Consider the following 25,035-nt stretch of genomic DNA (forward strand, 5'->3'; position numbering starts at 1 on the left):
TTCCTTATCTTGATACGGTTTCAAAGGAATTTGCTTTTGTGTGATCAAGGTTAAGTAAATGCTTAATAAATCAAATCCCATTTTGTCTGTTGTTAACAAATTGTTTCCCGACGCAATGAACAATAATCCACTTTCTTATATTTCCAATCATTTTAATGCGCAGCCAGGCTAGCGAAAAGAAGGTATGCGTCTTGAAAAGACAAATTGTATGCAAAAACTGTTTAAACAAAATCCACAAAAATTATCCGTTTCATCAATATACCCCAAGAACAGTGTAAGGTTAAATTATTTTCTGGCTACAAGTGATTATTTTAGTGAAATTGAAGGGTTTGATTTTGATATAGCGCTGAAATTGAGACCCTACGGTGGTATTATTGGCATAGATAATTCTTCAGTAGATAAATACTTGAAAATTTCAAAAGTTTTACCTTTGCACGCTATTTTACACGACGCAGGTGGTTTCATATACGAAATATATAACCAAGGACCAGGTTACTCTTATATGCTTCCGTGGAAAAGCAGCAACTGTTTTAGCGGTCATTTGTCGGGAATATTGTTTTGCTTATATATAAAGGTTTTTCATCCGTCAATTTGTCATTTATTGGAATGCTGAGCAGCAAAACAGTTGTGTTAGACGTTGAAGGGTTTCGTCACAGAAAAGAAACATTTATTGTTAAAAAACTTGGTGTTTGCACTGAGGACTATTTTGACTGCGTATCATTTTTACCTCCAACAAGTTATAGTGAATTAACAACTCAACAAAAGCAACCTTTCAGTTGTTTGACTAGAAATTTGCACGGCATTGAGTGGGACACAGGAAACTATCCTTATATTTATCTTACACAAATAATTCAAAGCGTTCGCTTGAGGAATCCGGGTGCAATATTCTACGCTAAGGGAGAGGATAAAGTAAAATTTTTGTCAGATTTGCTTGAGTGTTCTATCATTGATCTGAATTCACTCGCGTGTCCTTCGATATCTGTGAACTATTTTACACAAAACTGTCAAAATCATTCAAAGGGCAAAAACATTCTCAACAAACATTGTGCAAAAGAAAAAGCCATATTCTATTTCAACTGTTTAACAAATGAGAGAGGCATTGACGAAAGTGGAAGCACCCTTGTCACCTAGTTCAACAATTTGCGCCTTGATTACGGGGGACGGGAATCTGAGTTTTTCAATTTCAAAAGACGAAACCATAAAAACCGGAAACCAGTTTTTACAGAGAAAAGTTAAATTGTTGCTGACTGAGCACGAAATTCGCTCATTCACTCATTTAGTATACTATATTGAACCTTTTCTTCAGTGGAGAAAGCAGAATGTCAAAACCTCAACCCAGAGTCTGTCCTCCTAGACTCTTACCGGTTGGTGAAGAAATTGACAAGAACGATCCTTCACTGCCAAAGGAGATTTAGCACTTGGTGAAGGAAGAACGAGTACACAAAATTGTTACTTATGACAAAACTGAGCGACTCCCGGAGTGCTTTATGTTTCATATGAAGGACTTTCTAACTGAGTTCAATTGCTATGAATTGTTTTATATAGAGTGACTTTTTCTCAATATATTTTAAAAAAAATTTATTTTGTCCTGAGATGGAGGGAGTAAAAGTTGATCAAGTTGACGCTGTTGTAGAAGAAAGTTTTTTGAAAAAGAAAGTAGCAGCAAATGGTCATGGAAGTTTTGTAATCAAACAACGTTGCCATGGTCAGAAGTTGTATTTTTCGTTCAAATGTTTGTTATTTTACTGCTGATATCACTTTGTATTGTTAAATTAACCATTTTAAAACCAAATTGTGAAGAAACTTCAGTTTCGATATCAATACTGTCAAGTTTAGTTGAATACATTTTACCAAATCCAAGACTATGAATAAGATTATATCTACACGACATAGTCTTTATGGCCGTTGTAGGGCCTTCAGGTTGTGGCAAAACAGAGTTAATTTTTAAAATGTTGATTGCAAACACATTTTACCCAAAAGTTAACATCAACTTTTTATACAGAGAAATGCAACAAATATACATCAAAATGGAGAAAACACTTGGTGTTACGATTAAAAAGTACGCCAATTTAGAGTTTTTGAATAGCCTTGCAAACTGTCTTCTGATAATAGACGACTCGTGCGAAGAAATTTACATTGACAAAGAATTTGTTAAATTGGCCACTGCAGGGCGTCACAAAAACATTAATATTATATATATCAAGCACAACCTTTATCAACAGAGCAAGTGGTCTCGTACAGTAGACTTGAACACGACACACATCATTTTGTTCAAATCAGCCCGTGATATTCAACAAGTCGGATTTTTGGTAAACAGTTGAACCTTGTTAAATTTTTAAAACATTGCTATCAATTGGCAACGAAAGAACCGTTTGGGCATTTGCTTATCGATCTTGATCCAAAGACTTCTGATTGTTTACGATACTGTTCAATTATTACTGAGCCAGGTCCTTCAGTTTTCTTTTTTCCATCTGATAAAGCAGAAACAACTCCTCTAAACAATGAAAGAGAAAAAATTATCTATCCAGAAGCAAATGGTGCATTTGCAGCCAAAACAGTTAAAGAAATTTTTGCGTAGTTGTGATAGTGATGCTATACTGGTTTTGTGTGAATGTCTTCACAATGTTTTACTGGGCCATGTTAGAGTGAAAGTAAGAGACTTAGAAAATTACAGACACATGTTTAAAGGCGTTCTCAAGAAAAAGTCATCGATTGATAAACGGCGAGCACTTTTTTTTAACAAAAACCGGTTTCGAACTGATTCAACTCATTATTAAATTTTGCTTCATCCATTTGAGTTAAGCATTGTCAACTGCTGAAGAGTTTATTTTGATTCCCAAAAATTAGTTTATGAAGGAGCAACCATATTCCTAGCAAATTCTAAATGATCCCAGAGATCAGCATAGAGGTGCTCAATTTTCGTTTTTGAACCGTATGCGACCAAATGAAAACAATGACAAAGAGAACCAAGAAATTTTGGATACAAGGGAAACAACTGATCCTACTGAGTTGTCAAAAGTACATGCAGACAAAATTCTTCAAAATCTCAACATGCTAGTGCCACCAAAATTAGTTAATAATTAATCGGAAAAAATAGTTAATCTCATTAAAGAGTCAAAAAACTTTGTTATAGACGAAAAAGAGAATTTCATTGTTGACGGAACAGCGACAGGAATAAATGTTCCCATATTTCTCTATGATTTGAAGCAACCAACTTAAAAAATAAATAATCCAGATTATTTCAAGATTCTAGAGGTTTTAAACATAAAAGAAGACTTGGTGATCAACAGTAATGCTAAAATTGCGATCCGGAAAAGAACTCAAAGAGTTACCAAACAAAAAAAGAAAAAGAAAACTTTTGCGCCAAAAAGAATCAAGCACAAAGAAACCAGCCAATTACTTACAGAGGAATCCGCAGACGCCGGAAGTGGTTTTGAAACCTCAAAGGAAGACAGAACTCGGCAATAGAAGGACTGGGAGTCTTTAGACGAATGAGAAAAAATTGCTTGAGTTAAAATATACGAAAGGTCCTGGAGCATACGGAAGCATAAAAAATCTACAAAAAAGCACAAAATTGAAACCAAGTCAAGTGAAATTGTTCCTAGAGGGAAAAAATGCCCACACAAAGCATAAAAATTATAGAAAAAGATTTCCAACACTGAAAGTTTTTGCTTACGATATAAATGAGATTTGGTCGCTAGACTTGGCTTATGGGGATAAATTAGCAAAAGAGAACAAAGATGTAAAATATTTGTTGGTTGCGGTGGACTGTCCCTCACGTTATCTACGCGTCGAACCCTTAAAATCAAAGTACGCTACAAAAGCTGATTCGTTTAAGAAAATGATAAAGAACAAGCAACCTAAAAAGTGTGGGTAGATGCTGGTACAGAATTTAAGGGCTCCTTCAGCACTCTTTGTCAGAAGAAAGATATTGAAGTTTATAAAACTTTCAGCGAAAAAAGTAAGCATTTGCGGAAAGAAGTATACGATCGCTCAAGAATTTGATATACAAGTATTTAGAGTACAAATGGACATACTCGTATATTAATCAACTGCAGAGCTTTGTACAAACCATTAACTCAAGAGTCAACAAAGTAACGAAAATAGCGCCCAATAAAGTTACAAAGAAAGACGTTCCTTACTTGATATCATTAATTTTTAATACATCAGCAAAACTAGTTCGTCGACCAAATTTTTACGTTAGGGACTTTGTGCGAATATCAAAAGCTTATCTTCCTTTTAGAAAAGGATACAAGCAAACATTTACCAACAACGTTTTCGAGATTTACGATATACCTACAAAAATTCCCCCTACTTACAGTCTCATTGACGCCACCCAAGAGCCAGTCATAGGAAAATTTTACGAGTTAGAATTGGTCAAAGTTAGATACAACAGTGGTGAAATAACAAAACATGAATGAATTCACGGTTCACTTAGTTTCATCAGCCTCAATGAATATTTTCCCCCAAAACGCCTTGTCCTCATTCAAAAATTATTTCAATGAAGAAATTAATTTGGAGGGGGATTGGCGAGTTGCATTAAGTGAAATTATCTTCCCGGCAAAAATAAATCAAGTCAACAAAAGTGATCTGAAGATATTTTCTTCTGATGGCCTTAAGTTTTAAGAGAAAAGTATTCCATTTGATGCAGTGTCCAGATCATACGGAGGAGAACGAGCTATCATCGGAATTGGGTCCTATGAAAATCGTGACCATCTTTTGAGATCCTTAAAAACAGCTAGCGGATTGCCTCATTTTGACTATCAATTTAACAATAATCAGCTGAGTTTTCCTCTTTTTTGGTAAAAACGAAGGAATTAATTTTCCGGATAACGAAATTCCAAGTATCCTAGGTTTCAACGGTATTCATGATTGGCCTGGTTATCATATTGGATACAAAATGTTGGACACTTTTGAAAATCTGACTATGGCAGATGACGAAGAAAAAACTTTTGCTTTTGATTATCCTTTTGATTTGTCTGCAGGGAAGCAACTGATTTTTATTTACGTTAAAATAATTGAGTATCAATACGTAGGTGATACTAAAGCTCCTCTTATTCGAGTCATTGATTCAAAACAACGCCTGAAAAACGGTAGCCCCTGCGAAATAGAGCCAACACACAGAATTGTTTTCAGCAATTTGGAATACAAAAAGTTATTATCAAAAAATTTTCAGTCAATTGAAATTCAATTGCGGACAAAAACCGGACAATTAGTTCCTTTCGCTGGAACAGGAAAAGTTATTTTGACTTTAAACTTAAAAAAAAATTGACTAAATGGAAGCCTACTATCAATAGCAATCGGTGTCACCATACTTTTCAGGACACTATCGCCAACGAGGAAGTGGTTTTGGAGCTTTAGCAGCAGGTATTGGCAGAGCTGCATTACCGATTGCAAGAAAATTTCTTTGGCCTGTAGCGAAAAGGATTGGACGTGAATTAATTGTTCATGCAGCTCGTGAGCTGGTAGATGTAGTTACAAAGAAAAAGCCTCCAAAACAAGCAATAAAGTCGACGACTGTGCAAAAAAGAGGGCGGATCAAAAACAGGAAGAATGCGTAAATTAAAAACCAACGGTGAAAAGCAAAAACAAGGCATTCGTGTGAAGAAGCCTTTGACGAGAAGTCGGTCAAATTTCTTTTCTAAAGTTCAAAATGATTAGTAATTTACTGCCCGCAGAGGCAACACACCACACTTGATTTGTTTGAAAAACAATCTCTGCTTATTACCTTTGAAAATGCTTTTACTCAAAAAGTCGGACCATCATATTCTCCGGACGGTTCAATGCTTAAGGTTTAACTTTGGGCAATAGGAACAATTTTATAGATTTACAAAACTGCTCCATGAAATGAAATGCAAAATCTCCCGAAACAATGACGGCGATTTAAGGACAGGAACTGATGCTACAAATACAGACGCGCCTTACTTTAGCAACAACGCATTGCATTCTTTATTTTCAGAATGCACTGTATCTGCTAACGGTGTTAAACTTTCCAACACAAACGGGAACTATGCGCACAAAGCATTCATTGAAACGGAATTTTCTTCAGGAAAAACTGCAAAAAATACATGGCTAGCTTGTCAGGGATATTATTACGAGGATGAGCCAGCTAAAATTGATGGCACTGACGGTCGCGCGGACGATGTAGCGGCCAGAAAAGCTCTTGTTGCTAATTCCCAGGAAAACTGTTTTATTGGAAAGCCGGTGAGTGATATTTTAACTTGTGATAAACACCTACTTATTGGTGTTACTCTGCGAATTTCATTTAGAAGGTCTACAAATGATTTTGCTGTAATTTCAGAGTCAAACAAACATTACAAATTTAAAATAATTGAAGCTAATCTCTACGATAGAAAAATGACAATAGCGGATCACGTTTTGACGGCAACTGAGAAAACTCTACTAAAAACACCTGCCGTGTATCGCTATACAGAAGTATTGCCATGAACGTTTTTAGCTACAACTGGAATAAGAAGTTGGAGCCATGATGATATTTTCTCGAAAGAATCTGTTCTACGTATGATAATTGCAATGGCAACAAATCAAGAATACCTCGGAACTAATCTCACTAATCCTTTTCACTACCAGAAATTCACTTTGATCCAGATTGTTGTCTATAGAAATTGTCAACCTATTTTTGGAACTCCGGTCTCAAAAACTTTTAACCACCGCATTTACTTCAATACTCTGGAAGCCCTGGATTTTCTTGACAAAGGTGGGCATGGCATAACTCTGGACAAATATCCCAATCACTTTATTCTAGCTTTTGATTTAACTTCAACGCAAGAGGCCTCTCATAATTTCATTCAGCCAGAACTAAAAAATAGCTCAATTTTGGTTCATTTTACATTTGGCGGCCAACGTAGAAATTTTGTTTCTGGGCGAAAGAAGCTCAACGTTATGTCAATTCAGAACGAAAGGTGACAAAAAACTCAAATCACCTACCCCACCGATGGATAGTGATGAAATACGGTATTTGTTGGGAAAATGTACTCTTTTGAAGTATTATTTTTATGGGGTTTTTGCAGCGGACAATTTCACAAAATTAACAAGAGAAGGATTTATTATAGTTAATGTTTCACCAGTGCAATATGAAGGGAGTCATTGGATGGTTATTTTGTTTCACGAAAACAAAGTTTATTTGGCTGACCCGCTTGGAATCCCGATACAAAACTTCCAAATACTGTATTCCCGTCTGGTACAGTTTTACAATGAAGTATATCAAGTACTCAAACTTAGGCCAGTTCAAAATCAAAACTCTGTGGACTTTTTCGCATTTATATTGCGCATGTGATGTTTGTTCACGAATATCCTTTATTGTTGAATATGAACGATAATGATTTGCTACGCTTTGCTAATCATATGCTCTAACATTTTTATTTTAATTTTTTTTGCTCAATTCTTTCTTCAAAGACAAACAAGAACACAATTATTATTCAGAAGATTTCGATTCCATATTGAAATTTATCAATATCAAACTTTTGTCAACATGCAAACAACCATAGCCACTATTTAATATATCAAGTGTTTTGGAAAACTCACCGTACAGACCACCATTATAAATACTATGAAATCTATCAACCGTACAAGTAGGCAAAAAGTCAGTTTGAGTTTGAACACTATTGGTGAAAACACAATCAACGTTAGGTTGTTTTCTCTTATGGTTTGCAAAGTTCAATTGGTGTTGCTCGTTGTAGCCCACCGCTTCGTCACTTTTGTTCATTATTTCACCACGAAAAACTGTATTTGTTAAGTTAGTTTTAAGTAGTTTGAAACAGGTGAGGAGACAAGGTATAATGAATGGTTTGGATGCTGTAGACTTGAAAGAACCAGGAAGTTGATCATTGGAGGCAATAACATGATAATGAGATCCAGGTACTTTACAAAAATCGTCATTCATATGCAAGCTGTATGCAAAGTTCTTTGTTACTGTATGGTCAAATATAGGCTCACATCGACATATAAAGTAACGATATTGTTTGGCAAACTGGCGAAAATATTCCGGTGTGCGCTCAACCATTGCCTTCACCATTTTGCCAAGTAATTTTCTTTGTCACTTTCACTTGCTTTATTTGTTATTTTTTGTCGTGATTTTTTTGCTCTTCCACCTTTGCAATGAGATTTTTCTTCGAGATCACTTTCACAACCAGATTGTTGCCTTCGTTTATTTTTCTTTGCAGTTCCTCGAGACGATAGATCTTGAATCGTTTTTAATTTCTTGCCGAGAAGATCGAATTCAGCAGCTGAGAGAGTTATTCTTTGGTTAAAACGAAATTCCTCGGAATTTTTTTTTGAAAAGTCGTAGAGTAATATATGTTCCCGTTGTTTCGTATGTTTTCACTGAAGCAACAACAATTTGTTTGCTAGAGCACGAATTTTCGTGGTAAAAGTCACTATTATCGTGAAAGGAAAATTTTTCAGTCATAACTTTGTTTCCGTTGTGGACAAGAAATACACTCTTAATGGTATCTACACGCTGTAAGAGGAATTTAAGAAATGCGGCTTGCTTTGAATTGAATCGCAAAGAAAATGCAACACCAATAAAACTATTTAAGACAATTTTTCCTCACTTTGGCTTTACATGGTCGATTGCACAGATATGCTAAAAATAGAACTCAAACTCAGCCTACTTTTATGGTGGCCACACCCAAGTTTTGTCTACCATGTAGTGAAGTCATACATGAACGCTTCAAAGAAGTTTTCATAGAAACATAAATGGGTTAATCGCCGGCAAAATTGTCAAAACCATTCCTTTTTTGTTCTTAATCTCACACTTTTTTAATCCACAATTTCAGCGCAAATAATTAAAATGACCTTGTACACTGAATACTGTATTGGACGTCAGTTATTTTGGCCGAATGTTCTTTTATAACATTTGGTTGGCAAAATAGTGATAGTTTTAAATAAAAAATACAAAAAGTAACAAAAAAAATATATATTCACTACCCAAGTAATCACTATTATTTGTTTCGCCAAGCTGTTATAAAGGACAAAATTTCATTGAAAATTGCGTTTCAACTAAGAAACATTACTTTGTTCTACATTCTTTGCCCAAGAAACATCAATTTTATAACTTTTTTGTCAAAAAATGCCGAAAAAATACAAATCTTTAATAAAAAGTAACATACAAACAACACCCAATTACTCTTTATTAATTGTTCGAGCAAACTTTAACCTTGTAAAACTTTGTTGCCACTCCCTTATAACTAGCATAGAACATTTTATTCTACATTCTTACCTCAAAAATTAACAATTTTTGCACATTTTTGGTCTTTTTTCATCAAAAAATACAAAAAATGTAGGTACAAGTTATCACAAATTAATATTTAATATAAACCCGATTCTTTAACAGTATTTCTCCTACCATATTTTAACAGTTTTTAAATTGTATAAAAATGCTTATTGGCGGCGAAAAACAATTTTTTAAAACTTTTTACTACCAAAAAACAGCAATTTTAGCACTTTTTTAAAAATCTTGTCTGTTTTTGACGCAAAATGGCTTCAAAAATACACCTTAAGCGCTCCATTCAAAGTATTTTCAAACCGTAATTTTACCAAAATTCAATTGGCCACCGTATCAAGCATTTCCCGACACAATAATGAAGCGATAAAATCACTTTTTTAACCAATTGTCAGACAATTTTTAAACCCCAATTACGTCTATTTTTCAGCCCATTTTCACGATATATTGTCCCCCATTCATTCTCATGCACTACTTTCAGTTCGAAACTCTACTTGAAACTTTTCTCCAAGCTTGAAACTCAACAAACTTCCAATTTCATTACTTCGCACTTGCCTGTTAATTCAAACATATGGGCAATAATACCACTCATAAAATTAATACCACTTTTGCGGTCTCAGACTCACAAAACTATTAAATTTCTTATATTGGAACAAAATCTATCAAAATTAAACTATCTTTTTCTTCCCTTACATCAGTATTCCATCCGGTTAGTCTTTTTCGATTTTCAGTCCTTCATTAGTCTCATTAGACTAGAAAAAGGATTCAGAATTTTTAAAAAAAATCGAAAATCTTTCGAAAAATTTTAAAAGTTTCACTCATTCACCGCACCAAATGTTTTTCCAAAATTTTCACAAGTTCCACCACTCTCACAACACCAAATTCTCAAAAAAAAATTACAAGTCTTTGCCAACCAGGAGAAACAAAATTTTCGCGAAATTTTACAAGTTTCCGAAAAGGATACCTAAAAAAAGGCCATGCCTGTATTGTAACGGGGGGACAGGTCCCCCCCGTTAAAATACAGGCATTTTCACTACTACTGCTAATCTCAAAGGATCATTATGGAACCCAGAATTCAACAGTTTATCTAATGATATCATTCTCAACTAAGTAAGCTACAGCGGGATTGATTGTGGTGGAAGCTGAAAAAAACGCCATCGCCGCACATCCCAAAATTCATATGGCCAAGATCTAGAGATAACCGCAAAGCGAATATTGGGGGAAATGTCACCCAACACATGTACATATACGGAAAAGAACACAGCACTCGCATTGTTCTAAAACGAACTCACCAATTAACATAACATTAACCGGAACTGTTTCGAAAAATTGGAGGACTGTTTGAATATTTGCGAAAATACCCCAACGCAAAAAACTTCAATCGTCCTATTCTTCAAAGTAAGGAATATTCAGCGTTGTATAAAATTAATCAAATAAGGTCATGTAATAAAATGTAGGCGAAGACTAATTCATATGCGCAAGAGTGTTAACAAACAGAATAAACTTCACCGCAAAATCGAAGTGGTTGCAACGGAAGTTACAAAAAAGAATGCCAAAAAGAATTCACAAATTGTTATCAGCTTCTCATGCTTCGGAACACTCTCATTTAGGAGTGCATGCTCTGAACTTATCCGAAATTACAATTTGTTTAGCAATTACTACCGCATTTTAAAGATTATATCATATCGTAATTTAAGTGAAATTTAGTACCGGAATAATATTTAGCTCCGTCTCAAGATACCAGAAAGTTTTCTAAGAATTTGATCGAATGTTTAATTGCTCTCGAACGAAGTTTGAATAATTATTGTAAACGTGTGGGTTCTCGAAACGTGGAAACGCGAAACGTGTGTGTATTTTCAACGTTTTTATGCAACGCTTTCGCCTAATTATGTTTGCGCTTTTGTTTTAGAACATTCTTTGACTTCTTGAGTGACTTTGTGACGCTTGAGTTCTTAATTTTTTTGTGATAAGTTGCTCTGTTTCTGAATTAGATTTTGCTGTTCATATCAAATCGAGGGACAAAGCGATTTAACGCCATTGGAGCTGAGTGGTTAAGATGTTGGACCAGCATGCTGGTAGTCCGGGATTCGAACCGTTGGGGTCGGGGTTTTTGCACCTAAAAACATTTCTAAGCTACACCCCTCTCCTCTGAATTAAATTGCCTCCGCTTGTCATTCGAGAGAAGTTTATCCAAAGTTATTCGGCTTATGTTTGCTATTGCATTTTCGGTATTCCCATTTAGAGGTTTCAACTCTAAAGACGTTCTTCGCTATTGTTTTCTGGCATCGCCATTGCTTTCACGCTAGAGGATTTCGTCCCTATCGTTTTCGTCTTTATTGAAAGCTTTATAATAAAATACCTCAATTATCTCGATCTTATTTTCTGACTTAAAAAATTGTCGATTTTTTTTGTGACGAAATGGTGACGATTGACGGAGCAAAAGCCTGGTACAAAATGACTTAAATTGAGATTGTTTCAGTATTGGAAACTGTTTCAATATCGTATCAATATTTATTTTTCATTGTTTTGCAAGCGGGTCGATATCTTTCTGTATGTTTTATGTGAACTTTTGTCGACACGCAAGTGTGTTTTGCCTCTATATTTGTCTGTCTGTTGTCTAGCAGTAGTCAAATGTACTGAGGTCACAAGACGAAGTGGTTTTGATGTTCGATTTAGTGTCCTATCCCTTAATGGACAGTTGTGTTATTGGATTATTGTCATCCTACTACTTCTTTTAACGTATACGTGCATGAATAAAGATGTTTTTTAAGCTTTAGTAATATATTTTAGTATTTGATACAATCTCTCGAGGGAGATGGAGTACTGCCTCTGCTCAGACACAGTGTTTCCTGTCTCCTCTGGTGCCTGTCATTCAAGATGCATGTCAACTCTACGATCTCATTGTCAGAAGCCTCTACAAGTTACACTCAAGTTAGCACCATCACTCTGGTACTATTTGTTGTCAATTTGATATTTTTGGTGATGTCAGGACAATTTACCCATTGTCATTTTACCCAAAGTATTTTGGGTATAAAAAATGAAAACATAATGAATTGATAAAATCACTTACAACTGCTACATCAGCACAGAATGATGACACGATTGTAGGGGTCAAAATGCAAACTTAAGATGCCAATTGTATGGAAGACCCTCCTGAGAGCAGCTGTTGATTGATAATGATTCAATTAACTAATTAATAGCCGCCCTCATCTTCTCAGCCGGCTATTATTGCGCTCGTATTTTTTTTTACTTCGTCAAACTTTTTTTCGCTTTACCATTTTGCCGCTTTTTCGACATTTTGCGTGAAATCTTTTTGACTTCTCTAGGCTAGTTTCTTTCTTCTCTCATTCTGCTAAAAGTGAATTTGAACATCAGTTGCTAAGCTAAGCAAAGCAAAGCAAAATGAACAGAAGCGGTATAAAAAATTTAAGTCAGAAATAGAAACGGGATAAACCCATAAAGCCCAATTTTAGATGCCCGCTATTTGAACGTCGTTCCTATAAGTCTTAGTTACCACCTCTAGTGCGTATTGGTGTTGATAGTAGCCCCTGTAGCCTCTCTCTAAGAAACAGAAGTATGTTCAACTACGAAATGCCATCAAAATAAATCGGACTTAAAAAATATTTTTGTTCAAAAATCTTTTTTTTTTCAATATATTCTATTCGTTCAATCCCAACCATGCTTATTGGAATCAACGGCGGCTATTTTCCGGCAATCTGCTGGGTACTTTTTTATTAGTATTAATTGCGGTCAAACGAAGTTTGTAGCAACTATATTAGTCCTGTCGGTCTTTGTTTATGCGATTTTTCGCTTGACCGATTTTTCGTCTGACGCTTTTGACTTTTCGTCCTCAAAAACGGGATAAACAGGTAGCGCCCAGCGGGCATTAAGTGCTCTTGGAGCCTTTCAGCTCACTAGTCTCCAAGTATGGGGTTCACAGAAACTGTTTTGGAATCGGAGAAGCTATTGTGTGAAGGGCGGTTTTTATATGCTAACCCCACAACACCCCCCCCCCACAACAACCCCCCCCCCCACAACAACCCCCCCACAACAACCCCCCCCCCACAACAACCCCCCCCCCACAACAACCCCCCCCCCCCCCGATGCATGCTCGCCTCACACACCTTCAATTAAGCTAAAGCTAGCCTAGCTACTGACGAAGCCAACGCTCGTCGGTCGTTTGAGAGCAATTCGCTCCGACGTTAGTCGGTTATGTTTTTGTTATTGCTATTGCTGTCCCTGAATATATTTATATTAATAAAGTTATGGTAAACATACAGTACCAACACTCTATCCACAACGATAACCTACGACAAAAATACAAGTTTCACATATCCCGATCCTTTGCGTGGGTATTGTTTTTTTTACCTATTTTTCACGGAGAACAATAGTAGTAATAATGAAAAAATCCGTTTGATGAATGTTTTATCAACTGCTGATCTCAGGTCTTCCACGCTAACTTTACAAATGGACCAACGCGATCGGGTCTCCATTTTGTGCTAATGGAGAGCATCGTAATTGTTGTTAAGTCTTGTCAGTTAGATAACGAGGCTGTTAAATGGATGTTATGCAATCGTTTAGATCTAACCAATCATAATTTCTAATAAAAAACCTGATAAACAAACAGAAATAGGCAAGTTTTCATTTAGACCGTTAACAATTAATATTGAATCATGGATTTTTGATTCCAGATGACTTTTCCCAACTATGGAAATCGTTCCCCTGAACCATCCGATTGTACTGAGACCGACTGGATTGAGTGGGCTGTAAAAATATCTGCATATTTAATTAATGCGTAGGTTTACATATTAATGGTCATAGAAAGTATTGGGGGGTATTGTACTAAAGGATCAAAAATCATTAATAAACACATTCATAAAAGGTTTCAGGTTTCTAATAACCTATGGTGAAATGTGTCATGGAGAGGTTTACTTCTCCATGAGGTTTAATAAGAGCTTTAGGGTAACTTATTACGACAATTTCACCACATCAGATCTACAATACTTTAACTGAAAATTTTTAAATTTTGAATGTCATTAAACCTGTAATGACTGAACAATAATTTTGACATGGCACTTCATATAATAATAATAATAAATTGTTCTCAGATACTGTAAATACAATTTTTGTATCTAAATGTATCTGAAAGGACGCCAAAAAGGCATTAAGCCTGTCAAGTGGTGCCTAAGAGCAAATTATTTCTTTATGGGTTGTATGATTTTCTTTACCTCCAACACCCATCCCCCGAACTAAATCAAAAGTTAAAAACTGAACTGGAAAAAACACAATTCATCTTTGATTTTAATACAGAAACAAAAAAAAAACACCAAAAGAGCGAAGTCTTACCAAAAAGCCTTTATTAGTTCCTCATTGTCACAAATATAATTATCTTTCAGATCATGAAGTAGATGCGGCAGTTGTTTGGATTCACACTGAACAATTTTTAATATCGGATACTGGAACTCAAGTGTTTCAAATAAAAAAAAGTGAATCGATTACCTTTAAATCAGTTATTCTAGAATAATCTCGGAAGCGTTCTGAACCTTTTACTTTTTTATCGGTGGTGTAGAAGGTAGGATTATTCTCTTGTTTCAGAATTGAACATCTGGCCTTCAAGTCTGTCGGTTGCTTTCTTAAGCTTTCATTCCCCTCCAGCTATGCACTATTATCCTGTCCCGATTTTCTTCACTTTCGTGCTTCCCATTTTGAGCACATTCGCTTTCAGTGGTTATAGAATTGATGTTCCATTTCCTAAGAAAATTATTCTGTTTGGAAGTGGTATCTATGCTAAGGATTTCAAATGTGTGGTGATAAATACTGTTTCATTATTAAAGTGGTTGCACATTTTTCTTACCAAAGTGGTTGAAGTTTGTGTAAATATTATTTTGAAAATAAAGGTGATGGGAAATCTGTTTAAAGAAATCACTATAATACGATTTTGAGAGAACGCAGTTTATCGAATAAGTTCAAGATTAATTCATGGGAATATCAAAGAAAAAAATTTATTTTTCGATATTGATGTGATAAAAAATACTCGTAAAAAGACAAGGATGCTTGCTGTTCAACAGCTAGTTCTGACCTTTCAGTTGACGATTTCCAAAGTTTGGTCGAAATTTTAACTTTAACCCTTTCAATTAGAAAATAGCTGAAAAATTTGACAAAATTTTTAGTTTCTGCCGGAACATTTAGGGCTGATGCATTTGACTGGCGTATCGAAAGCTGCTATTCCTGCTAATCTTACTACGCTAATTGGAGTTTTTGAAAAAGTTTTTGAAAGAACACGTTTTTTGTAAAACTTTTGGCATACTACTTTTTTTTGTGCCATTTTGGTCATTACTATTTAGAAATTTTAACCTCTCGAAATCAATGATTGAAGCCGAAGTCAAACAATATGTATAAATACGATTGTATTTATAAAAACCGACTTTCAAAGATTTGAAAATTATGAACCCAACAAAAATTTTGTTGCAAGATTTTTGCAGGTTCTTGAAGTACTGTAGCCACATTAAAGCTAACATCTTTCATAATCTTGTTACTATCATCTTAACTCAGTTATTAGACTGGAGAACCATGTATCTTCACAATACACCATCCATACACAACTTTCTTTCAAAAGGTGTAAAAGATGATGTTGAATAATGCTTTAAAACTTATGAATTTAGTGAATTTGCGCCAAAATAGCATTTTTTGCACATAGGCTAAACTCAGCGAGCTTAGCGTTGTATTAAAAAAGCATCTGAAAAAGTTTCAAGAGCATCTGTTTTATCTAATCTGTTGTTATCTTTAATGAATAGGAAATATTTAAAATCTACAATCTTTCTTTGCGGTTAATATGACCTAAGTAATGCTTGCCAAGTTAATGGGCAAGACACAATATCTGTTTGTAGCGGCATTTTTGTAAGCCTGCTTTAAACTTGAACACGTGGTGGCAATTTACTACTAAAAAGTGGTTTCATATTTTCTCTCCATAATAAGACCATTAGGTATCTTTTGACCCACTAATAACCGCTCGGCTAAAGCAGTCTCATAAATAATGGCGTCAGTTGTTCAATAGAAATTCGTCCAACACTAGTTGGCTTTTTTTAGCAGTTTGTAATATTGCTGTTCATTTTTATCCGGCGACGTGATAATGAAGCTTTTTGCATTTTATTATTTGTTATCGATCCAGGAGCTTCTATTAACTCAAACAATAAACTAGAGAACGCCTGCTGTTTCTATATTAGACTGCTGTTGATTGATTAATTGCTCTCAAAGGAAGTCTGTCGGTCTTTTTTACGTGATTTTTCGCTTGACCCATTTTTCGTCTGACGCTTTTGACTTTTCATCCTCAAAAGCGGGATAAGCAGGTAGCGCCCAGCGGGCATTAAGTGCTCTTAGAGCCTTTCAGCTCACTACTCTCCAAGTATGTGATTCACAGAAACTGTTTTGGAGACTTATACTTATGGTGAAGGGCGGTTTTTTAGAGTTTGACCCCCCCCCCCCCAAATCAGCCCCCTCTCACTTCACCCCCAATCCCCACCCTTGCGCATGGTTCACGCCGTAAGGGCCCCGTGCAGCCAAAAAGCGACCTCCCACCGTTGCCCACCCCTCCCCCACTACCCCGCACTGTTGCCCCCCCCCCACACACACGCACACACACACACACCTCAATCATGGTAAAACCCTCATTACGGGGGTTGTAATTTCTTGGGGAGTTATGACGGGAAAGAACCCTATTTTTTTTAACATAATAACATAATAACGTGCATTCTATCAGAGCTCATAATTTGTCGCAACTGGAGGGGGGTGTAATAAAGGGCATTGCGTGAACAAAAACGTTCCCCACCCCCATCAGCCCCCGGTGCACCTCCCTCCTCCGCTGCGCTCCTTCAATTAAGCTAAAGCTACCCATATCAAACCGTGGCTAGCTACTGACGAACACAACCTCTCGCTGGTCTTTTGAGAGTAATTCGCCTGACGTTAGTCGGTTATGTTTTTGAAAGGGGGTTAAGTTTAACATCAAAATTAAATTTTTGATGTCTGAAGAACAAGCGTGGTTATTATGGGAAAATCTTGGAATGCTATTAAATTTTTTTTGTAACACTGTAGAATCTAATAGTAGTAGCTTAGTGATACCCTGTGAAGGTTCAAATCACCGGTTTTGAAAAAATCACCGATATTTAACATTAAATTTTAAATAGACGCTTTCCGACACTCAAAGACTATTTAGGCGCTTGCCTTTTTTTAAAATCCAAATATAATTTTCATTTTTACGCTGGCTTTTCACGTTTTCATCATTTTTGACGTCAAATTTTAGTATTGAATTTATAATCAAAGTGAGAAAACGGTGTTCGAGCAAAAAAATTGTTTGTTCCGCAGTAATTTTTTTATTGTTCACATGCGGCAATTTTTTTTATTTAACTATGATTTTTTAGAACTGTATGAGTATTTTGATAGGGATTTTGTTTCCGAATGGTTTTCGAAATCCAGTCCTTATTATTTCTAATTCGAATTTTTTTGTTTAGGCATTAGAAAATTTTTGAATAGTAACTCATGACATGTCCTATCTTTTTTCACATTGTTCGACGAGTCACCTTGTTCCACGTTTGATTTCTGACTTATCTCAATTACTGCTTCTGAATAAAATTAAAAACTTATTCAGTAGCTCTTAATAAATACGTTCAAGGTCAAAAAGCATAATCAAAAGAAACGGGATATTAATTAAAGACTCAAACAATCTTTAAAGACTTTAAAGGTATCAGATTTCTTTAGATTATAGTGCTAATTGTTCCGACCCCTCTTGAGGGGGGATTTTATAGTCAACTGGTTTTTTTTGTGTTCCGACAATTTTGACCGATCGATATATTCATCGTAGAGAGTTGTGAGTGGTATCGTTAAAAAGCCCGTCCAGCCTCGAAATGGAATTAAAAAGTGTTTTTTTTTCATTTTTGTTTGGTAGAGCGAGTTATCTTTGTTCAACTTTTTGTGAATATTAGACCGATTTGCGTTACTTTAATTCACATTTCCGGAATTTCGGCCCAAATTGCCGTCAATTTGTCAATTTTGATAAAATTTGCAAAAATTGTTAACAACAGTACTGTCAATTTTGTTTTTAAAGACAAAAAATTTTTGTTGACTAATTTGACTTATTTTTTTCGACTAAAATTTTGGCTAAATATTTCAAAATTTGGCCTTTTTCATCAAAATTTGTCCGAAATAAGATTCTTTAGTCCACTTTGATTGACTTTGCCGGAACTACACACCCAATAACAACTAACGAACTCTTTATAAATTTTAAAAGGAGCTAGCCCAACTTCCACGTCCAATGAGAGTAATCTGGAATTAACATTTTGCCGTTTTTGCTAACTTTACTCTATGATTATCAAAAACGCGTGTTTCTTAAATCTCTTAACTAACAAATTATCTAAATCTAAAATATTAGAAAGAAATGAGTTTTCTTAGAGTACGAACAGCAATAGCAAGGCTGGTTGATTTCGTCCAATCTTGGACTGTTACAATCCAAAAATTATTCGGATTGTAATCAGTCAGTCTTTTTTTTAAAAAAATTCTCTTTTTTATGTTAATTAATGAACAGAGCAATTTAAATCAAACCTCGCTGGTGATAGGTTCAATTGGCTTCCCCAGAAGTTGCAAATAATGTATCTAGTTTCTTTACTCGAAATATATTGTTCATATTGACTTTCAAAATTTTGTTTTTTAAATGAACAACGGCTTCTTGAACTTTGCCACTACATTGCTCTTAATTTGGTCAATTTGTAGCTTAGTGTCCGCAAAGAAAGAGTCGGCATTTTTGCTTTTTTAGTCTATTTGTTACCTAGTTCCGTTAATTACAGGTCACGAATGACATTATTGTTTTTGAGGGAAAGTGTAAGTGTAAACTAATTTTTATTTTTTGTGTCTGTATTTGACGTACTTTTTGTAGACATATTAGGAATAATTACAGGTCTCAAGCGCTTCCTTTGGACGAATAGATTAACCTACTTAATTATTTCATTTTGTAGCTAATGGCTTTCATGACTTCGATTGTAATTGTTTTCGAAGAATACAAAAGTGTTACTTAATGAGAGGTCCTATATTACATTTTTTTTGCGTTCGAGTTAGGCCCAATTGAACATATTTTGAGGAGCAAACTATGTCTTTACGGCTTCGACAGCGTTTTCTCGCAAGTTTTGAATGACTTTTTGTTTTTGTCTCTTTTTGTTGTTCTTTTTGTAACCGCATAAAAAATGATTAATGAGAGGCCTTAATGCCTTCCTATAGAGGCGTTTGTGATCATAAATATGTTGGTTGTTTTCAATTGCTTTCTTATGGTTTTCATTACTTTTTATTTGCAATTAATTGTTTTTAAAATCAAAGGCAACTTCGCTGTTTTTTTTGTTCTTTTTTGTCTAATTGTTACCGAGCCTTTTTATGAAGTAGGCCCATAATTTTTTATAGTGAAGTACAAGTTATTCTGTTGAGTTTCAGTCTTATCTGACGCTATTTTGACCTTGTTAATAAGTTTCTTTTAATAGGCATAAAGTTTTGGATGTAATTAATGTTTGTTGTTCTTCTTGTTTAATTATGTTGTTCGCCTTGAATTGCTTTCCTAATAATGAAATTTTTTAATCCACTGAGTTATTTGCGTTTGAGGCGATCTTTTTTTCTTACAGATTTGTTTTATTGAAATATAATTGAATTTTTGTGTTTTTATATCTGTTCCTAATTTGGTAAACATTTATGCCAAAAATGTGAATGAGCAGGGTCGGAACTTAATGTGCGAACGCTCATTACCGAGCCTCCCTGTTGGCACTAGTGTTGAGGTTATTGTCCTCCTACTTGGAGGTTGAATTTGTCGATCCTGATTAAACTGCGGACCAAATTATAACGCTTTTTGACATTACGAAAAATTAGGATTTTTTTGCCGTTTCAAGCCCACCATCGGTGGGTGGATTCAAAGGTTGCAATCTGCCGGTTGTTTTTCAATTTTGTCTGAAGTATCGTACTGCAGCTTTGCTCTGTTATAGCTTGAAGCCCCATTTTCAAAATCATATAGCTTTTAGTTTTATAATGAGTTTGGAATTTGAACGTTTACTGATATCAAATAACACATAAATAGAAAGTGAAGGTGGCTTTACAAACCCTGAATTTCAGATAAATTGGAAAGCTCTGTGCTTTTGTATGAGAGTATATCTTAAGCATACAATTAAGCAACCAATTGATCAGAAAAGTAATTGACTGTCACTTTTTTATGGTGTCACGATTTAAATACGCATTAAAAATGATTAACTTCATTCAAAATTTTGGTGTCGCTACAAGCTTGTTACGATAGGATTGTTTGGGATCAGCAAGCATTTATCAGGTTTCGAATGTCTGTGAATTAGAGTTGCCTGAAATATCATTTTGTTTTAGCGTTGCCTGCGGACTTCTTAATGGGACATGTGGATCGATTCAAAAAGCTTTTCCCTATGTGAGTATTATATGCGTACAAAAATTTTAATAATATACCCTTAGCAAAATTGTAAAATTGTTGGCACTGTAAAATTAAAATAGCAAGGTTTCTTTCTTTCGCAATTTGGAAGAAAAGGGGTCAAATACTGCAGTTTTTTCCTGGAATATTTTCTCATAAAGTTTTGACAATAGTTTTTGTCAGGTTTTGTTTCCTAAAACCCTAATTAATGACCACCCCATTATAATTTGACGGTTTGAGATTGATACCATTGTAATCATTCAGTGTCGAATTTAAGAAAAGCAGGTGCAATGTTAAGTGTCCAAGGATGTTTCAGGACCAAAACTTTTTTCGCCGAATCTGCCAGACTGACGTACGTGAAGTCCTTCATGCATCTTCCATCTTTAAGCGTAAGTTTGAATCATTCCAACTTCATAATTGCAATTAATTTCGATTTCTCAGTTTGGATTGTGGGCTTTGTGGAATCATCCTGAATGAAATTGTTCTTTTCGCATCTTAGATTAGTAATAATTTTTCACGTCCGTTTAATGTAAAACTATGGTATTATTATAGCTGCCAAGCTGTAATCTTAGCGAATTTATAATGCGGTGCTCTAGGTTTTTACGACTCGGTAGAGAGTTATGGTGATCTTTGTTTTTAATCGGTGAAGTCCAGATAAAAATGTCAATGCAACACCTGAAAGCGAGCGTTTACGCCAATGTTCTAAGGAAATGTAAAATAAGGAGAGAAATTTAGATTGGGTTTTGCTGATGTATTATTAATAGCCACCGTCAGCCTCTCAATCGACTATTATTTAGGCGCTCTCCTTTTTTTACAATTCAAAGAATTTGCATTGTATTGGGGCGCTGTGTTTTTTTAAGATGTTTTCACACATTTTTCAATGACTTTGATCTTTCAAAACGGGATAAACAGGTAAAGCCCAGCGGGCATTAAGTTTCATTAGATGCCCAAATTGGGCTTTAGTAGTTCTTCAAGTGCTTGGAGTGGTGCAGCTACAGGGATGGCCTTAATTTAAGATTAAAAGGTCATTAGGAGTTTTTGGGCTCAAAATGGTGCAATTTTTCATCTTGTGATTTTTTTTGAGCTTTTTTGTTTGCTTAGTCTTAGTTTGAAGTTTTTAAAGGTCGATGAAGTCCTTTGGCGAGATAAAATTACTTGTTATGACCATTTTAGGAGCTATATGTTTTGGTACTACAAACAGAAACACGTAAATTGATACTAATTTTTGCGATTTTTTCAAGTTTTTGATTTTTGTCATTTTTTGAGTTTTTCAAGCCTCAGGGGCCAGGGAATCCCCTTTATGTTTGATAATTGGAAACTGCATAGTTTTTAGTAACAATGGAATGGTTTTCAACCTTTTAATATCTCGAATTTTAGCGTTTATTTGGATAAAATCTGCAATTTTTTCGTTTTCATAAAATTTTTGTCAGTTTGATTTTTTCCATTATCAATTGCCAGAAAATATATTCCACCGTCTGATAAGAAGTTACTACATGGTTATTGGTGTCAATGGAATTGTTATTCAACTTTTCTTGCCTCAGTAGCCAGGTAGCTTCCTCCAGGGTTTAAAAGTATTTTATTACGTAGTTGCTTGTGCAATGTAATGGTTCTCAACATTTTAATAGAACGATTTTCTATTTTTTGAAATTTTTTCTAAAAATTATTGTCTATCGATTTTTCAGCCAATCAATTTTTAAGGCTTGAAACTGGGTTACTGGATAGCCTCTACAGACACAGAAATGGTTCTGAAGATACTGATATCACGATTTTCAGCATTATTCCATTAAATTTTGCTATTGATTTCATTTTTTTTATTCTTTCGGTCATTTTCTGAGTTAATCGGTATTTAAGGGCCAATGAAATTTTTTCAGGTCTTGATATAATCCTGGACCAATTTCAGACATAAAAATTGGTTTTGAATATTTTTTTGAAATAATTTTATTTAAAGGGATCAAATTTTGCCTTCGGTGTAAAAGCTCCAAGAGTTCTAGCAATGAGTATTTTTTTGTTCAGTTTGTTTGATTTTATTAGTTGCTCACATTTTTGAAATGTTTTTGCTTTTGTTTTGGCTGGCATTTTTCAATTGATCTTCTGGCCCGGTAGAGTTCTTTTAAATTTTTCATTCATTTCTTTGGATTGTTTTTCAGGACTTGTCCTGCTATGTTTTTTTTACTTCGCTTTACCTTTTGATCACGTTTTTCGTTTCAAGTCACGATTTTCACGTTTGACTTGACTTACCTCACTCACTGTTTCAACTGAACGGATTCTAAATTCTTTCACGCATTGATTTAGGCAATGTAGTGAAGACGGGAAATGTCGAAAGAGCAAAATCAACAGAAACCGATAAATCCCGGTCAGTAAGTCATAGTGTATTAGGTTATCAAATTTCGTTAGAACGATTGGTAGCTGATATTAGGATAAATGCCATTCAGTTTAGAAGCTGAAGTAAGTATTCGTTTAGAATCTAACTGAAACTGCTCACTGAATTAGATCAATTTTTGAAACTTTTGTCAATTTCAATCTTTTTTCTTTTTCTGTTTCAATCCCGCTGTGCGTCTAGCGCGTCAACGGCGGCTATTTTCCGGCAATCTGCCGGCTATGTTTCCTACTGAGAGCGGGAGAACTGTTATCGCTAAGGCAGCCAACTTTTTGTTCTTGTGCAGTATTTCACAGCATTTTTTAGTTTTAACCCAATTGATTTTGGTGACAATAGTAATTGCTCTCAAACAAAGTTGAGCATTTATATTAGTCTTCTGGTCCTTTTTGCCATTTTTTGCTTGACCAATTTTCGTATCTGACCTTTTTCCTCTTTTGCTCATTGTTCCACCCGTAACCCAGCGCGCTCGACCCCTGTGCCCTGCTTCCTCACCCGCAGCGATAACACCACGCCCCTTCAATCAAGCTAAAGCTAACCTCCCAAAACTGTAGCTAGCTACTGACGAAGGCTAATCTTCTTGTTTCGTCTTAATTTTTGTATTTTTATTAAAGTTTTTATTCTCTCGTGATCTTGTTTTGCGTTAGGAGTTTTAAAGGTATAGAAAGGAACCATAAAGGCAATAAAGGTTTCGTTTCTCTCTGTCCTTTTTTGCAATTATTTAATCGTGACAATTTGAACAAAACTTTCAATTGCATCCAATTTTTTCTTTCTTTGCTTTTAAGTGACTGAAATTGTGTACGGGAAGTTAAAAGAAGAACTTAGTGGTACATCCGCAACGAATTCCAAAAAATGAATATTTCTTCTATTTTCAAGGAACCTTTTATTTCTCTCGACTAAACATATCATCATTAAGATAGCAAATTTGCAAATTTCCAAAAGTTTTACATTTACAACTTTGTATAATTTCGCGGCTGATTGTCCGAAGATATCGTCCTAGTTTGTTCAAATAGGCAAACGAGAGTTTTTAGCCAATGGAAAAGTAAACAGATGCAGTTATTGTTGGTGCTGCCTTCGTTCGTGAATAATCACACAATTTAGATAATCCATTTGATCTCTTTCTAATTTTTCACGCTATCCATCAGCAATTTTCCGAGTCCGGTAGTTCTTCCGGCACAATTTAATTGACTAATAAGTTAAGAAGATCATCATTTGAGAATTACCAGAAAACTTGGAACTCAGCAGGGATTTTACTTTTTTCCCACTTTTCTCAGGTGGCGCCTGACTTCTCGCGTGTTGCCCAGACATCAGGTCCACCAAAGCAGCAGCAACACTACGCACCTGTTCAGATAATCAAACAGCCAGCTAATGAGCCAACTGATTACGACTATTACTACGAAGATGACAGCTCAGTAAGTTGTTATTTTTGAGTTCTGACTACCTTGGAAAATTTACGTTCTTGTAAAAAAAATATTCGAAAGCAAGTTTACGAATGAGATTTGCCTTTAAGTTCAAGGGTTATTCATCAATGACGTCTTGTTGACGACAGAGAGCAACCTCACTTTTGCTCACTCAATGATGGAAGAGTGATCAAATTTCACTTTTTTAAAATTGCCAAAAGAAGAGATTCAATGCGCTGTTAATTTGGGCGTCTGATTTGAGGGCTAACCGTTTAGTTCCTGAAGATTTTTTTAATAAATTATGCAACTATGCTTGCACCAAACTAGGATTTCCTTAATGAAAGAAACATGATTTAGTTATTTTGCGTCTATAAGAAAAGCACAATTTGAAATTTAACTTTCCTGAATAAAGAATTTTTTAATGATCTCTAAGTTTCTATTGTGTGACTAATGCGTTTTGGACAACTGGCAATGATGGTCGCTTACGCTTGTTGATATGATGTCATTACTTGTTTTTGAATGCTTAAATTTGAAGTGTAATTGTACGACTATTGGAATGATTTTTAGTGGA

At 35.1% G+C, this 25,035-nt stretch overlaps 2 protein-coding genes across 4 annotated transcripts in view; one reads left to right on the forward strand and one right to left on the reverse strand.

Moving 5' to 3' along the window:
• Positions 1–25,035, reverse strand: part of LOC142335868 (KICSTOR complex protein ITFG2-like) — a 408,175-nt gene that overhangs the window by 372,070 nt on the left and 11,070 nt on the right. The window lies entirely within an intron of this gene.
• The window catches only part of LOC142335865 (huntingtin-interacting protein 1-like), a 107,271-nt gene that overhangs the window by 16,312 nt on the left and 65,924 nt on the right, over positions 1–25,035 (forward strand). For both annotated transcript variants that reach the window (XM_075384195.1, XM_075384196.1), the window contains exons 7-10: positions 12,032–12,172; positions 20,633–20,690; positions 21,007–21,079; positions 24,339–24,476. In XM_075384195.1, coding sequence (XP_075240310.1) covers positions 12,032–12,172; positions 20,633–20,690; positions 21,007–21,079; positions 24,339–24,476 — 410 coding nt within the window. The remainder of the gene's footprint in view (positions 1–12,031; positions 12,173–20,632; positions 20,691–21,006; positions 21,080–24,338; positions 24,477–25,035) is intronic.

The sequence above is a fragment of the Convolutriloba macropyga genome, chromosome 3, assembly GCF_964194025.1.
Source record: "Convolutriloba macropyga chromosome 3, txConMacr16.3, whole genome shotgun sequence".
Classification (NCBI taxonomy): Eukaryota; Metazoa; Xenacoelomorpha; order Acoela; family Convolutidae; genus Convolutriloba; species Convolutriloba macropyga.